The sequence below is a fragment of the Saccopteryx leptura genome, chromosome 2, assembly GCF_036850995.1.
Source record: "Saccopteryx leptura isolate mSacLep1 chromosome 2, mSacLep1_pri_phased_curated, whole genome shotgun sequence".
Taxonomy (NCBI): Eukaryota; Metazoa; Chordata; class Mammalia; order Chiroptera; family Emballonuridae; genus Saccopteryx; species Saccopteryx leptura.
In genome coordinates, this window is record NC_089504.1 from 50,650,812 (window position 1) to 50,669,225 (window position 18,414).

At 35.6% G+C, this 18,414-nt stretch overlaps 1 protein-coding gene across 5 annotated transcripts in view; it reads right to left on the reverse strand.

The window, feature by feature from the left end:
* The window catches only part of VPS13A (vacuolar protein sorting 13 homolog A), a 244,743-nt gene that overhangs the window by 152,545 nt on the left and 73,784 nt on the right, over positions 1 to 18,414 (reverse strand). For all 5 annotated transcript variants that reach the window (XM_066367951.1, XM_066367950.1, XM_066367953.1 and 2 more), the window contains exons 20-23: positions 17,688 to 17,824; positions 15,830 to 15,962; positions 12,847 to 12,964; positions 8,635 to 8,773 (exon numbers count right to left, since the gene is read on the reverse strand). In XM_066367951.1, coding sequence (XP_066224048.1) covers positions 8,635 to 8,773; positions 12,847 to 12,964; positions 15,830 to 15,962; positions 17,688 to 17,824 — 527 coding nt within the window. The remainder of the gene's footprint in view (positions 1 to 8,634; positions 8,774 to 12,846; positions 12,965 to 15,829; positions 15,963 to 17,687; positions 17,825 to 18,414) is intronic.

Below are 18,414 nucleotides of genomic sequence, written 5' to 3' on the forward strand. Positions count from 1 at the left end.
AAAAAATTTTATACCCTTGGGCATTTATATATAGGTCTATGTTCTATTTCAAGTTAAATTCCATTTTCCTTATGATAAATATCTTATGGAAGTAATTTTCTTTTTTTTCTTAATTTTTTATTTTTCCAAAGTGAGAAGCAAGGGCGGGGAGGCAGAACAGACAGACTCCCACATGCGCCCGACTTGGATCCACCCAGCATGCCCATCAGGGGGTGATGCTCGGCCCCTCTGGGGCATTGCTTCACTGCAATCAGAGCCATTCTAGTGCCTGAGGTGGAGGCCATGGAGCCATCCTCAGCGCCAGGGTAACTTTGCTCCAATGGAGCCTTGCCTGCAGGAGGGGAAGAGAGAGAGAGGAGAGAGGGAAGGGCAGAGAAGCAGATGGGTGCTTCTCCTATGTGACCCAGCCAGGAATCAAATCCGGGACTTCCACATGCCAGGCCAACAATCTACAGCTGAGCCAACCAGCCAGGGCCGAGAGTAATTTTCATTTTGAAGCCACATAAAAAATTTCAGTTTAAGGTAAGAGTTGATGGTTACTTATTTATCACATAATTCTTTTACACAAAATAATCTAGTTATTTCAGGACCGTTTGTTTTAAGGACTATCCTTCCCCACATTAGTTGGATTGGCATCTTTGTAAGAAATCAAATATATTGAATATTTTAACCATCTATTACATTATGGATTTATTCCTAGACTGCCTTCTACTTTATTGACTTATAGTCTATTCTTATATCACTACAGCAGTATATTGAATAAAGCAGCTACAAATCAAACAAGAAAATCAAATATTAGATATCCTGCAACATTATACTTATCCAAAACTGTTTTGGCTAATATTTAACCTTTGCATTACCATATATACTTTATAATAAGCTTGTTAGTTTCCAGGAGAAAAACAGTTTGGTTATTTTATTTTTTTTTAAATAATTTTATTTTTTTAATGGGGCGACATCCATAAATCAGGATACATATATTCAAAGATAACAAGTCCAGGTTATCTTGTCGTTCAATTGTTGCATACTCATCACCCAAAGTCAGATTGTCCTCTGTCACCTTCTATCTAGTTTTCTTTGTGCCCCTCCCCCTCCCCCTTTCCCTCTCCCTTTCCCCCTCCCCCCGTAACCACCACACTCTTATCAATGTCTCTTAGTTTCACTTTTATGTCCCACCTACGTATGGAATAATGCAGTTCCTGGTTTTTTCTGATTTACTTATTTTGCTTCGTATCATGTTATCAAGATCCCACCATTTTGCTGTAAATGATCCGATGTCATCATTTCTTATGGCTGAGTAGTATTCCATAGTGTATATGTGCCACATCTTCTTTATCCAGTCATCTATTGATGGGCTTTTTAGTTGTTTCCATGTCATGGCCACTGTGAACAATGCTGCAATGAACATGGGGCTGCATGTGTCTTTACGTATCAATGTTTCTGAGTTTTGGGGGTATATACCCAGTAGAAGGATTGCTGGGTCATAAGGTAGTTCTATTTTCAGTTTTTTGAGGAACCACCATACTTTCTTCCATAATGGTTGTACTACTTTACATTCCCACCAACAGTGGATGAGGGTTCCTTTTTCTCCACAGCCTCTCCAACATTTGCTATTACCTGTCTTGTTAATAATAGCTAATCTAACAGGTGTGAGGTGGTATCTCATTGCAGTTTTGATTTGCATTTCTCTAATAGCTAAAGAAGATGAGCATCTTTTCATATATCTGTTGGCCATTTGTATTTCTTCCTGGGAGAAGTGTCTGTTCATATCCTCTTCCCATTTTTTTATTGGATTGTTTGTTTGTTTGTTGTTGAGTTTTATGAGTTCTTTGTATATTTTGGATATTAGGCCCTTATCTGAGCTGTTGTTTGAAAATATCATTTCCCATTTAGTTGGCTTTCTGTTTATTTTGTTATCAGTTTCTCTTGCTGAGCAAAAACTTCTTAGTCTGATGTAGTCCCATTCATTAATTTTTGCCTTCACTTCTCTTGCCCTGTTCATTGTAGCGAACTAATTTGTGAGTACTTTTGCACTCCATCGTCCTTTGCTACTGTTAATCTCCATCCTCTCCCCCCCCCCTTTCTTTTTGTTGTTGTCACGGTTTAAATTTGGTTTTATTGTGTTCTTCTTGGAGCTTTTACTTGTGGTTTTGTTGGGTTTTTTTTGTTCTTTGTATCTGATTGGAGAACCCCCTTTAGTAATTCCTAGAGTGGGGGTTTTCTGATGATAAATTCCCTCATCTTTTCTGTATCTGTGAATGTTTTTATTTCTCCTTCATATTTGAAGGATAGCTTTGATGGGTATAGTATTCGTGACTGAAAGTTCCTCTCTTTCAGGACTTTAAATATTGGGGTCCACTCTCTTCTAGCTTGTAGAGTTTCTGCTGAGAAATCTGATGATAATCTAATGGGCCTTCCTTTATATGTTGTATTCTTCTTTTCCCTGGGTGCCTTGAGAATTTTTTCTTTGCCATTGGTTTGTGCCAATTTCATTATGATATGCCTTGGAGTAGGTTTGTTGGGGTTAAGAAAACTCTGAGTTCTGTTTGCTTCTTGAATTTGAGGCTTTAATTCTTTCCACAGGCTTGGGAAGTTCTCATCTATTATTTGTTTGAGTATGTTCTCCATTCCATTTTCTCTCTCTTCTCCCTCTGATATACCTATTATTCTTATGTTATTCTTTTTGATGGAGTCAGATAATTCTTATAGGGCTATCTTATTTTTTTTAATTTTTGAGTCTCTTTCTTCTTCTCTCTGTTGTGCCTCAAGTTGCTTGTCTTCTATTTCACTAATCCTCTCTTCTATCTGACCTGTTCTATTAGCTAAGCTTGTTACTTCGTTTTTCAGCTCGTGAATTGAGTTTTTCATCTCTGTTTGATTTGTTTTTATAGTTTCAATTTCCTTGGAAATATATTCTTTGTGTTCATTGAGTTGTTTTCTGAGCTCCCTAAATTGCCTTTCTGAGTTTTCTTGTAAATCTCAGAGGATTTTTAGGATTTCTATCTTGAATTCTCTGTCATTTAGCTCCAAGGTTTCCAATATATTAAATTTTTTCTTCATAGATTTTTCCTCATCTAGCTGTGTTATCTCTCTTTCTTTTGTATCCATGATATTTGATTTTCTCTTCCTTAATGGCATCTGAGGGTGGTTTTGTTGATAGTATTGAGATTTAATAAAGAATAAAAAGTTAAAAAAATAAAAAATCAAAAAGAGTTGGTTTTCTTAAAAAAATAATGAAATAAAGAAAAGTAAAATAAAATAAAAATTTTAAAAAAAGGAAATTATTCCCCCCTCCTTTTTTCCTCTCCTCCCCTCTCCCCTCTTTCTTGAGAAAATCTTGTGGTGAACTGTGAATTATAACAAACAATGCCTGTAATGGAGGGCCTAAATTGGGGAAAAGTAATAAAGGGGCAAAAAAAAAAAAAAAAAAAAAGAAAGAAAAAAGAAGGGGGTATGGACCCACAAAAAGCAAATAAGGAAAAAATTTGGGTCAAGAATAAAATGATTTGCTTTTAGGTGTTAGTTGACTAAGAGTTATGATGAGAGGAATAAGAGGGAAACAGGAAAATGGGGGTACAAATTAAAAAATTACTATTGTATTTAATGGAACAAGAACTAGATAAAATGGAGAGCCAGGGATGGGAGCACTGCTAGTGAGTTAAAAAGATGAAGTAGAAACCCCCCAAAATGCCACAAACATAAGTTTGAGTCCCAGATAAGATAATTTTTTGTTATTGAGGTTTGAATGAGAGGAGATGTAAAGGAGAAAGGAAGAAACAAATATAGAGGGAGAAAAGAAAGAGAGAGAGAGAGAAAAAAAAAAGAGGGAACCACTAAAAGAAGAAAAAAGAAAAAGGAGAGAGAGAGAGAGAGAGAGAGAGAGTGAGTTAAGGGTTTTGGAGTGCAACCCTCATAGAGAGAAAGGAAGAGGAAAGAAAAGATAATGGGAGATGTAACACTTATGGGTAGTGTAGTTCAAGGAGAGGAGAGAGTAAGACCGGCAGAGAGTTAATCGGCCAAATTGGAGGAGGAAAAAAAGTATCAAGAATGAAGATAAGAGAAACAAACGAACAAATATAATAAAATGGGATAGGTTATAAAGTCTGCAGATTATTCCTGATTTTGAGAGGTTATCTTCTTGCTTTTTCTCTTCTCTCCCTCTTCCTGGTCAGTGACTCTGTACCCCAGGTTCTGCCCCTTTGGCATGCTCAGGTAGAGGTTTGCAGTTGATAAGTCTCTATGGCGATGTCATGTATTGTGCTTCAGTCTCGTTGGCAGTCGAGGCTCATTAGCATTTATAGGCTCTGAGAGTGAGAGAGTCCGTGTTCCTGGAGCCTTTCTCCTAGCCTTTCCTTCCTCAATTAGTAGCCTGATAATCCAGCTATGGGGTTGCTGCTGCCTCTGCCTGGATAGTAAGAGGCTCAAAGAGCTGGCAACTCCCCACTCTATTTCCACTCAGCACAGGGCTCTGGATAAGGCTCAGTCAGTCAGAGCTGCTAGCATAATCAGGCGGGGCTTCCGCCCACTCAAAGACCTCTGGCTCTGCCACTCTGTCCGGTAACACGGGTGGGTGCCCACTCCTGGGGCGCTTGGAGGAAACTCTCGCTCACTATCTGCATGCGCAGACCAGGATATCAGGCCGCAGTCTCACACTCTGAGTGAAACCCCCAACCGCATGGAAAAGTTCCAGCGTTGGAATTGGCTCTCGCTCCGTCCCCGTGCGCGGCTTTTGCAAGGCGCTGGGGCGGCCCGAGATTCCGCTTTTGGCCCACACAAAGGCCCCTGACTCTGCCCCTCTGTGCGATAACACGGGCGCGCACTGCCGAGGCACTCGGAGGAATCTCGCTCGCTATCTGCGCGCGCAGACCAGAATATCAGGCCGGCCGCGTCTCCCTCTGAGTGAAACCCCCACCAGCACGGAAAAGTTCCACCGTTGGAATTAGTTCTCGCTCCATCCCGTGCGCGGCTTTCCCAGGGCGCTGGGGCTGCCTGGAGATTCCGCTTTCGGCCCACACAAAGGCCTCTGACTCTGCCTTTCTGTGGGATAACACGGGCGCCCACTCCCGGGGCTTGGGAAGGAATCTCTCGCCCACTATCTGCGCGAGCCGACCAGGGGATCGGGGAAAATGGCTGCCCCACTTGTCTTTCTTTGTCTGGGTTTGGCGCGAGTGTTAGCTTGTATTGCCCGGGTTGCCACAGGAACAGTTTTTCCTCGGGTTGGATCTCCGTGCCACAGCCTGGTTCAGCTGTTTGTGCTGCGGCCTGGATCTATTCACCCCCTTTGCCTGCCTCAGTTTCTATATTCACAGTTCCCAGTGAAAGCCGCCCTGTTTAGGTTAGTGAGGAAGGCGGAGCATTTCTTACTCCCTATTTCCTTCGGGGTTTGGTTATATATTTAGCCAATTTTTCGCTCGACCATACCTTCGGGTGTATTGCGAAACATCTGGAGACTCCAAGGATAGGTTTTTCTGTTTCTGGTTGAAGATCTTGTTGAGTTTTGGGGGAGATTTATCGGTATCGCTTCCTACCCCACCATTACTCTGACGTCATCTCCTGGTTATTTTGATTTCAAGAAACATTTACTGTCACTTTCCAGTTGTGGTTCAGTGGATAGAGCATTGACCTGAGACACTGAGGTCCCCAATTCAAAACCCTGAGATTGCTGGTTTCAGTGCTGGCTTGTCAGCTTGATTGGCTCCCTAAGTTTGAGCATAGGATCATGGACATCATCCCAAGGTCACTGGCTTGAGCCAAAAGGTTGCTGGCTTCAAGTCCAAGATCTCTGGCTTGAGCAAGGGGTCAGTGGCTCGGCTAGAGCTGCCCTCCCCTCAACGAGGCACGTATGAGAAGCAATAATTGAACAACTAAAGTGACACAACTATGAATTGATGTTTCTCATCACTATCCTCCCTCACTCTCTCCCTTCCTGTCTGTCTGTCTGTCTGTCTCTCTCAAAAATAAATAAATGAAGAAAAAGGAACCTATAGAGTTTGGTTAGAATTACCATCTTAATAAAGTCAATCTTCCAACATTGATTATATATACCACTTCACTTATTTAGGTCTTCTTTAATTTTTTTCAGAATGGTTTTATAAACATTATATAAATTAATTAAATATAAACACTATATAAGTTAAATTTCATTTAAATTTAAAATCTCTGCTCTTAAAAAGAGTGTTAAAAAAGAAAAATCTCAACAACAGATACAAAAAAATATTGTAAAACACTAAAGTGTCTGGGTAATAGTACAACATAAGCAACTTATTAACAAACAGCATCAGGAAAAAACTTCTTTACAGTATTTTTACAACATTTCCATAAGTTTGAGATTATTTCAAAAGAAAAAAAGTTAAAGAAAAATAATTTTTTTAAAAACAAAAAAAATGGGAATGGTTATTTTCTTTTTGAAATTCGGCTGGTAAGAGGTAAGAAACATAATATAACACCCAGAAATCATGAAGGTAAAATCTAATAACTTTGACTAAATAAAAATTAAAAGTTTGGCATGGCAAAATAAAAAATGTATCAGCCTAGACTGAAGAGCTGGTTGATTAGATCATCATCCAGAAGTACAGAGGTTGCTGGATTGATCCCTAGTCAGGGCACATATAGGAACAGATCTATGTTTCTGTCTCTTTCTCCTTCTCCTTCTCCCTCTCCCCCTCTCCCCCTCTCTAAATCCCTCTTCCTCTCACCCTTCTTCTCTCATTAAAATCAATTAAAAAAATTTTTATGACAAAGACAGAGAGAGGGACAGATAGGGACAGAGAGACAGGAAGGGAGAGAGATGAGAAGCATCAATTCTTCGTTGCGGCACCTTAGTTGTTCACTGATTGCTTTCTCTTATGTGCCTTGACCGGGGGACTACAGCAGACCAAATGACCCCTTGCTCAAACCAGCAACCTTGGGCTCAAGCTGATGAGTCTTGCTCAAACCAGATGAGCCCACCCTCAAGCTGGCGACCTCAGGATTTCAAACCTGGGTCCTCTGCATCCCAGTTCAATGCTCTATCCATTGTGCCAGTGCCTAGTCAGGCCAATTAAATTTTTTTTTTACATTTTAAAAGTATAGCCAACCCAGGCTGGGTTGCAGGCATGAGCATGGAATCATAGACATGACCAATGGTCGCTGGCTTGAAGCCTAAGGTCATTGGCTTGAACAAGGGGCCGCTGACTCAGCTGGAGCCACCCCCCACCCCCCGTCAAGGCACATATGGGAACGCAACCAATGAATAATTAAGGTACTGCAACTATTGAGTTGATGCTTCTCATCTCTATCCCTTACTGTCTGTCCCTGTCTATCTCTCTACCTTGCTAAAACAAACAAAAACAAAAAATAATTTTTAAATAGATTAAAAACAACAAACTGGGGGAAAAAGTGCTTATAAATAAAAACAACAATAGTTTCCTTAACTGTAAAACCATAATCCAACAAAAGACATAGAGTGCTGTTTTCAAAAATAGAAATTAAAATACTGAATAAATTTATGAAAATAGGTTCCATATAATTCATAAAGAATGCAAATCAACATCATAAAATAACATTTTTTATTTAATGGGTAAATTTTAACATTTGTTAATATTCAAGATGAATGAAAACAGAGAAATAGCCTTTCATTTACTATTGGTGGGACTATAAATTAGTACACAATTTAGAAATTTGGCAAAGTTCATTAAATTGTGAAATTCACATAGTTTTTTACTCAGCAATTTTACCTTTAAAAATTCATCTAATGCATAAAAATATACCCAAATATATGTATAAGGAAGTTGAAAGCCATATTTTTGTAACTATGAACATTCATAAAAATGAGTGCCAATCAAAAGGGAATTATGTTAGGTAAAGGATGGTATACTCACGTAATTTAACACACTGCTCAAGAAAACTAGGGAATATTTCAAAATGAATATGAAGAGATAAAAAAAGCATTTGATTTTTTTTATTAAATAAGAACATCAGAAAAGCAAACAACAAGTCAAAGAAAGTTGTATGGTTATGCAAATGAGATGCAAAACCAACTTTTATTTCATTGGTGAAAATGCACTATACAGAAGGCTGAAAGTACTGGAGTATCTGCACAGTCCCTGACCCTCTAACTTTTGTGAGCAGCATACTATGTATATCACCATGAAACAGAACAAGGTAGATCTATGCTAACATAAAATTATCTCTAAGGTGTGTAACATAGACAACAATGGTAAAAGTACACACATTCAGAACAGTACGTATAATCCCACTTATGTAAATGTTAAGAACATAGGAATATATATATATATATACACATATATATATACACACACACACACACATATATATATACATGTACATAAACACAGGCACATATGTTTGTGTGTGTGTATGAGTGTATGTCATAAACATTTTCAGAAAACTGGAGATGGAGTGGTTAATAGTGTTACCACTGAGGAGAAGAAATGAAGGCTGGAATGAAGAAAGGTAGACATCAGTTTATTCTTTTCTTTACTGTATGTAGTTTTACTACATCACCACTTAGTCTTTTAAAATGTAATTTTTAAAGGTCTATTTAAAATAGATCTTTTCCTCAAAATTTCTGTGGTTGTTAAAATACTATTTGTGAATTTGTAACATGTGCTTTAATTTTGTAAAGAAGATTACCTGAAACGGTTTCACAGGGGCATGTACTTCAGCTGCAGGTGTGGGTTTGGGAATACTCTCAATCAATTCCAAAATTCCTTGCAGTTTTTTATCTGAGATTCGTAAAGAAATCAGTGGTAACTTTCCAAAAATCTTGAATCTGTTTCCGAAAGATAGGAATCATTATAAAGCAATTTTCATTCTGATTGAAGTACATTAATTAAAAAGATGACTGTTCCCCTTAAATTATCCAAAAATAATCAAATGCGATTTTAGCACTAAAAATTACCCACAGTCCATGGACAAATTATCCCTAATCTCCACTCAAATTTACATTTAACCTGATTAACCAGTCTCATAAAATAAAATAATCTCATTTTTCAGAGGCTTATTTTCTAATATTATATTATTTCTCCCTCTATTAAATGCCAAGAACAGTTGAAAATTACTACTCATCAAGTATTAATTACATGATAGGTGTTAAGGAAGGCATTTGATATGCATTAGCTAAATAGTCCCCATAATGTAATAGGTAGACAGTTTATTTTTGTTCCCTGTTTCTTACAAGTTCCCATATGTACATAGTTCCTAACTAAGGACTGAGAAGCTGAAATAACTTGTCTAAGAGTTTATACCTCTAAAACCATGTCTAAAAATATGATCTTAAAAAAAATACCATCACCACATGATCATATAGATGCATGTAACAAAATCTAACATACAGTCATGAATTTAAAAAACTCTCAGTAAGCTAGAATAAAAAAGAACTTTCTCAACTTGAAAAACCTACAGCTAACATTATTCTTAGTGGTGAAGGAACTCACAATTTTCCAACAAAGATTGGCTACAAAGCAAAGATATTCCTCTAACCACTCCTTTTCAAGATTATACTAAAAGTCCCAGCCAATACAATAAGTCAAGAAAAGAGAAAAAAGTCATACAGATTGGAAAAGAAAACATAAAACTGTCTTTATTTGCTGATGAAATGATCATCTACATAGAAAACCCAAAGAATTAAAATAAACCAAAAACAAAACAAAAACAAAAACAAAATAAAAAAAACTTCCTGGAACTAGAAACTGTTATTGTAAGGTTGCAGGATAGAAAGTTAATATACAACAAACACTTTTCTATATGCCAGCAATGGAAAAGTGAAAACTGAAATTAAAAACACAATACTATGTATTAGCACCCCTTAAAATACTTAGCTATAACTCTAACAAAATATATGCAAAATCTACATGAGAAAACCTTCAAAACTCTAAAGAATAAAATCAAAAAACTACAAAAACAGAGATATTCCCTTTTTAAGAATAGGAGAACTCATTACTGTCAAAATGTCAATTCTTCACAAACTGATCTTAGATTGAATACAATCACAAACAAAACCGCAGCAAATTAGTTAATGGATATTAACAATGTAATTCTAAAATTTATATGATGAGGCAAAAGCACGCAATAGCCAACACAATTTTAAAGTACAAGAACAAGACTAGAGGATTAACACTCCCTGGCTTCAAGACTTACTATAAAGCTACAGTAAGATACCATTAGTGGTGACAGAATAAACAAATAGATCAATCAGCCAGACTAGAAAGCCCAGGAATAGACCTCCATAAGTACAGTCAACTGATCTTAGACAAAGAAACAAAGGGAGGCAATACAATGGAGCAAAGACATTCTTTTCAACAAATGATACTGAAATAACTGGATATTCACATGTAAGAAAAATTAATCTAAACAACAAACCTTAACCTATCACAAAAATTCTAAATGATCATAGATTTAAATGTAAAATGCAAAACTATAGAACTCCAAAAAGATCAATTCAAGAAAACTTAGATGATGTTAGGTATGGCCATGACTTTTTTTAGATAAAAAGGCACAATTCATGAAAGAATAAAAAAAACTGATAAGCTAGACCTCCTTCATTAAAATGAAAACTTCCACTCTGCAAAAGACAGTGTTAAGAAAATTAGAAAACAAGCCACAGATGGTGAGAAAATATTTGAAAAAGACACATCTCATAAAGAACTGTTATTCAAAAATATACAAAAAATTATTTAAACTTTGTAAGACAATTCAATTGAGAAATGGGATAAAAATTTTAACAGATACCTCATCAAAAAAGATATAAAGATAACAAATAAACATATGAAAAGCTGATTCCTATCATGTATAATCAGGGAAATACAAATTAAAACGAGATACTGAAACACACTTAATAGAATGACCAAAATCTGGAATACTGATAATACCACATAATGGCAATGGTGTGGAACAGCAGGAACTCATTTACTGCTGTTGTAAATGCAAAAGGATGCAGCCACTTTGTAAGAAGTTTGGTGGTTTCTCACAAAAGTAAACCAAGTTTAACCATACGACCCAGCAACTGAGCTCCTTGGTATTTATCCAAAGGAGGTGAAACATATATATGTCCCCACAAAAAATGGCACACAAACGTTTAAAGCATCTTTACTCATAATTTTATATGACTAAAGCTTATCCACATAAGCTTTATAGCCAAAACTTGGAAGCAAATAAGATGAGCCTTATCAGAAAATAAAATATTATCAGAACTAAAAAAAATGACCTATGAAGTCATGAAAAGGCATGAAAGAACTTTAAAAGTGTATTACTAAGTGAAAGACACCAATCAGAAAAGGCTACATATTGTGTGATTCCAACTACCTGAAAATATGGAAAAACCATGGACATAATAAAAAAGTCAGTCTTGCCAGGACTCAGGGATGGTGGAGAAATCAATAGGTGGATCATAAAAGATACTCCATGTGTACACTCTATATGACACCAAAAAATGAATACAGGGCATTATGCATTTGTCCAAACCCATAGGATATACAACATCAAGAGTAAACTGCAACATAAACTATGGACTTAGGGTGATGATGATGTGTTAATGTAGGTTCATCAACTTTAACAAATATACCACTCTGGTGTGGGATATTGTTATTGGGGAAAGCTATGTGTAAGTGGATGCAGGAGGTCTATGTGAAATCTCTGTATCTTCCTATCAATTTTTCTGTAACCCTAAAACTGCTCTAAAATGAAATCTTTAAAAAATAATACTAGAGACATATCAAAAAGAAAGTAAATTTTCATCCACTGCACTTTTATTCCTGCATTTTTCCTAAAACTTTTTCAGTTCACACATTGGCTACCTGAATTTCTAGAGAAAATTATAAGCCTTTGTCTACTACCAATAGACTAAATATTTGTAATTAATTCCATACATACTAGTTTAACTTAGTAACACACTATGCAGTGGTCTTATTTATATATACTGCTCAAAATTAGGGGATATTTCAAAAGAAATATGAAGCTATAAAATATCCCCTACTTTGTGTGTGTAAATATGCCTGTACAACTTGAAGGTGATGGGCATCAATATATAACCTTCTAAATAATAGAGAACTTCCTTTTATTAGCCTTAAACTTTCTAAGCTCAAACTTAAAAAAAATTCTAATGTGTTGAGTTCCAGGATTTTATAGCATATTTATACTGCTTGAAGCTTATAAAATTGTTATTAAAACCTCAGATTTCATCTTTCTAAATTATTATAGTTTCTGCCTGTGATTATTTTCAGTATACTTCTCTAATCCTCACCTACAGTCACTTTTAGTATCATTAGAATATTAGTTGAAATGGCTTTCCTGGTGTCTTTTCCCTTTAATTGATCAAGTGTGGCTGTAATGCCCTGGAACAAAAGGCTGGCAAACTGTGGTCATTTTTTAATCCAGCCTACTGCTTAGGTTTGTAAATAAAGTATTGGAACACAGCCATACAAAACAAGAGATACAGAGGACCAATTGTATATTTATTGAAAAAAACTGCATATAATTGGATCACATAGTTCAACCTCATGTTGTCCAACAGTCAACTGTACCTAGAGTAGTCAAATTCACAGCAATATAACATAGACTGGTGATTACCATAAGCTGGAGTGGCAGAAACAAAGAGGAAGAGGACATTAATGTTTAATGGGTATAGAGTTGCAGTTTGGGAAAATGACAAAGTTCTAGAGATGAATAATGGTGATGGTTGCACAATATGAATGTACTTAGTACCACTGAATTAAACAGTTGAAAATGGTAAATTTCATGTTACATATACTTCACCACACACACACAAAGAATCAATGAAATATGGTATTTCCTTAGCTACAGAATTACTAAGAAAATCTATTATCACCTGAAAGAGATGATACATACTTAGGCATCCTTATATCCATGAAAACCATGGCCTTAGAGAATTCCACATTGAAGTGCAGAGGTACTAAAATATGCTGCGGAGATACATTGCGTTTTCGTGCTTCTTTCCAATTATCACCTAATTACAGAAAACAGTATGTTTAACACAGTATAATTTGAAAGACATCTAAAATGAGTTTTAATAGTCCATAGTCACACACTGCATGATACAGGAAATCTTCCCACATCTACATCATCTTAATACTACATGCCAAGGTACATCCAATTGGCAGGTAGATTCTTTTCCATTTCACATTTTCCTTCTGATGCTTCACATGACTCTCAATGTTTTAATAGGAAAAATGCTTATTAAAACCAACATAGTTTTAATCATATCTACTGTGCACTCACTGTCACTTCTACTGGATACCTTGCCCAAATAAAACAACATGGCTCACCCTGGCTGGGTGGCTCACTGGAGAAAACGTCACCTCAGTGTGCCAGAGGCAGCAGGTTCGACCCCCATCAGGCACATAAGAGAAACACTCAATGAGTACACAACTACATGGAACTAAGTGAAAAGAAGCAATGAGTTAATGCTTCTTTCTCTCAACCCCCTTCTCTCATTTCCTCTCTCTCAAATCAGTGGGAAAAAAATTTTTTTTAATTAAAGGGCTCTAAGACAATATGGTAGGGGAGAGCACAGTTCTCCAGTGTTAATTAATAAAAGCTGCCATTTATTCAAGATCTATAATTGGCACTGTTCTACAACAGTAATGTTTAAATGGTCATTTATTTCTCAAAATGAGGTATAATAATCCCATTTTAGAAAACTGAGACACAAAGGAATTTATAACTTGCTTAAGCAAAAAGGCTAGTGAGTGATAAAAGCTCAAATTTACATCCAGGTCTGCTAACATGTGACCCTCTGGCAACACTCACTGCAGTCTTACAAGGCTAACCGTTCAGTAAGGCGATGGCTAAGTAACTAACAGTGTAGCCTTAGAACATTAAACAGCCAATAAAAATCATGAATTCAAGTGCCCAAAATATTACTGGTAAGCGAAAAAAAATCAGGATACTTTGTAATTTGTAAAAAATGCATTTGCAAATACTCCCACTCATAAATACGACCACTCATAAATACCACACAGGCACATTCTATATACTCATAGGCACATATGCTGGGATCGGGAGGGGGTGAGAAAAAGAGAGAGAGAGAGAGAGAGAGAGAAGAAGAGACAGAGAGAGAGAGAGAAAGGGAGTGTTGAAGGGCTTGGGAGCCCTGACTTGGGCCCAGCCTGTTTGGCTGGGCAGTGTTGTTTTGCTTGTGGGGGCCTGTGAGTCCGGGAGAGTCTGGAGAATGAGTCGGGGCTTTGGGAGCCCTGAGTGAGAGGGAAGTGGTTTTCCCTGCCTGTTTATTGTCCACCATTATGAGACGTTAATAAACGGAACGGCCCACCATTTTCTGGTTCCACTGTTCCTTTACCGTCTGCCCAAATCCAATGAGAACCCGCAAGACAAGGCTCTGCCACTGGCCTTACAACACACATTAAAAAAAAACACCAAAGAGTATGCACTGAATACATTACACACATTATCTCACTTGATCTAATTAATTCCAGGAGTCAGATAAAATCCTCAGTCAAGAAAAACCAAGCCAACAAACTATTAGATTCTTGGGAGGGAAGTAGCAAAATGGATTTCATTACAATTTTTAAAAGCACTGAGATAAAAGAAATATATTCTTCACTTCTCAATTTACAGATGAAAAAGTAAGATATTTAGAAGGCTGTACTTTAGAATTTATCAAAAGACTCTATGACAATTATATAAAGTAACCCACTGTCAAAAAACCTTGCTCCAAAAGGATTTAATTAATGCTTATCAAAAACATTCCAAAGAATTTCAATAATTTCTAGGCAATAGTGATATATTTAAAAAAAATTTTCAGAAAACATCTCAGTATCTTAAATATTATGTATAGTTAATGGGCTTCAAAAACTAGTGACCAAAATGTATCAAACATAGCAAAATATAAACAATTTACATGTGCTACCCACTATACTTCTGGGCTCATTCTACACTAATGCAATATAATAAAAACAAATACCAATTTCATTATCCTAAAGCAAATATAAAGAAATAAAATCAAAATGTTTAGTCCTATATAAACCTTTTAATAACCGTTACTTTTTGAGTTCACTATTGCTTCTCCTTTCATTAGGTAGCTTAATGAATTAAAATTTGACCATATACATACATAGTGATCTCTAAAAGTCACCAATCCACCTTTGTTGAATTAGTGAATGTTCATTAACACTCCAGGTATTCAAAAGCAATGACACAGTGAAAAGAGGGCTACAGTACTCAGGGTTCTCTCACTATCCTTTTGTGGCTCCTGACAAGTGAATTTCTGGCTCTGTGGACTAGATCTGGATCAGAGACACCAGATTAGCACAACAAAGTGAATAGGGTAATGTTATGCCTAAGACTGTGATCCCCTCGTCGTGGAGGCTGGGGCTGTCAGAGCCTCTAGGTCGGTTGTGTCTGTCCTTGAACAGTATCCTCTGGTTATCTCATTGTTTAATACAAACTTTTTAAAAATATGTCAATGATTTCCAACCTTGTTCAAATGTTGAAAAACACTGCTGCAGATCAGGATTTGTCAATCACGGCATTACTGGTAGTTGGGCCAAGTAAGTCTTTGTTGATGCTCCTCTACATTGTACATTTAGTAGCATCCCTGACCTCCACCCACTAGACACTAGTAGTGCTCCCCCACTGTATAGGTATTACAACCAAAAATGTCTCCAGACATTGACAATGCTTCTTGTGAGGTAAAATCGCTCCTCGATGAGTTGTTGCTCCTATCTACAATTTATTTCTAATTTTAAAAAATATAAGTTTTACCATCTTTAGAATGAAGGTCTTCAAAAAAGCTGTCAAAAAGCTAATGAAACACTTCACCAAATGAACACTAAATAATGCATTGTATACTTACCGACTCTGCTGTACAGCAGCTGTACGCTCGTTAGCTGAACATCAAAGGAATCATAAGCTCTATGCATTATCTCTTCAAGCCTGGCCCCACCTTGCTTCATATCTGGTAATTCTGAACGAATTTTACTTGTCACCTTGAAGTTAATATTAATAGTTCAGACTATGCAAAATACTTCAAAATGAAAAAATAAGGTTTTTGTCTTTCAGAATATAATATTAAAAGTTAATAAGAGAGGATAAACTCACAAACTGACATATAAGGCTATCAGAAATGTCTCTATCCATGGCATGTATGATACAAAAGTTAGATATAAAGTGAATTTTTATATATCATATTGTATTTCCTAATTATTTATATTAAAAGAAGGGAATCAAGCCAGTTCTGGAGAATAATACATCTAAATTATTTTCAAATCTGATAAGAAGCCTTTTTTACTAAAAATAAGAGAAAAATATAGCCTATAAAACATTTATTTGGCATGATGACATGTATTTAATTTTATAATAAGAACTAAAAGTCCAAGATTAAATATTAAAATAGCTGCATTTTAGTCCCAACTCTGTCATTTTTGCAACCCAAGCAAGTTATATTTATATCTCTCCCTTCACTGATGTATTAATCACACAATGCTTTTCACATAAACATCCTGGAGATCACGCCACAGCAGTATATAAAAATCTTACTTACTCGTGAGTATGTTGTAATATATTTTTAACTTTCCCTTCTATTTTATATATCCCATATATACACAATCAAAACTGCTTATCTCTCTTTGAAAGGTAATAAATTTTAAGCAAAAGATTAAGCAAATTGCCTAAGATCACAAAACTAGTTTGATACCCTTACTCCTAACCTATGTTCTTTCCACACTACCAGACTGCCTTGAATCAAAACCATAATGAAATTAAAACAATTAGCTGTATAAATAACTGAATCTAGCAGTTATTTATATAATAACCAACTGAAGAATACAACACAGAATAAAAGAGAATGTCAATATCCAGGAAAGGCACATATTTGTTAGGCAGCCAGATAGATCATTCTACATTATGCATTTTCTTGGATCTTTAAATTGTTATAGCTATTCCTCCATATTTAATGATATAGAGTAGTGCTATCCAACAGAACTTTCTACACTGATGAAATTGTTCTCCATCTGTGCTGTCTAATACAGTAGCCACTAGCTGCTTATGACTATTAAACTCTTAAATGTGGCTACTATGACTAAAGAACTAGATTTTTATCTTACTTTATTTTAACCAATTTAACCATGTGTAGTCAGTGAGTACCATATGAACAGTGCAGATCTGGAAACAAAAAAAAATATTCTCTACTCAAAACTAAGGAAGAAAAATATACATAACTGGATAGAAAGTGAACTGACTTATGTAAATGCAAGATGACCATCTCTCAATTTAGGATTATTTAATAGAAATATTATCAATATCTAATGTTATATACACAAAAAACTAGAAGGACAAAGATATATTTGCTTACTTCCAAACTCCCTTACACTCCATATAATGTAATTATTTCAGTAATAAAGTTAAATTGAAAAAGAAAAAAACTTCGTACACATTACTCCCAAATTCTCCATATAAATGTAATTCTTAGACCCACCCCTCACCTGCAGAGTTCAACTGCTCATTTTGCTTTTAGAAATGCAGGAAAACTGATTTTTTAGAAATGTAGTAAAACTAATTAAATAAAACTTCACTTTATTCTCCAGAAAAGAAGATTCCTGAAATCCTAGTATTTACCATAAGTCTAAAACCCAATATACCAAATCAAATAGTCTAAAAACCAAAATACATTTTAGACAAAGATATACCCTAAATGCCTTATTATTAGTATGTACCTTTAAATGACCAAGATCCAAAAGAAGCAGATTTGACGTAGGGCTAAAAATTCCATCTTGTGGGATAATAATATATGAAGCTTTCAAATTAATTTTGAGATCAAGAACTTTCTGTGTTTCAATAATATACAGCAGACCTGTAAAAAATTTATTCATAATTAATATTTTTCACAAATTACTCAAGAAATATAAAATTATTAAATGTATGAATTGGTAGCATAGTCTTAAAATAATGTGAAATCAAAATTCATTTTAAAATGACTTGAGCAAAATATTTTCAATATAAAATAAAAATATTTGTTAGTCAATGATGTGTATACTCCTAATTAAATAAAACTGAATACAAAATTAGAACGTGTCCTCAAATAAATATTTTTAACCCACAAAATCAATTTGGGTAAAACTCAGAAGATAATACATCTAAAAAAATAAGTTTTACTGTACGTAAAGACACATGCAGCCCGATGTTCATTGCAGCATTGTTCACAGTGGCCAAGACATGGGAACAACCAAAAAGCCCTTCAAAAATGATTAAAGAAGATGTGGTACATATATACTATGGAATGCTACTCAGCCATAAAAAATGATGACATTGGCTCATTTACAACAACATGGATGGACCTTGATAACATTATACTGAGTGAATCAGTAAATCAGAAAAAACTAAGAACTATATGATTCCATACATAGGTGGGACATAAAAATGAGACTCAGGGACATGGACAAT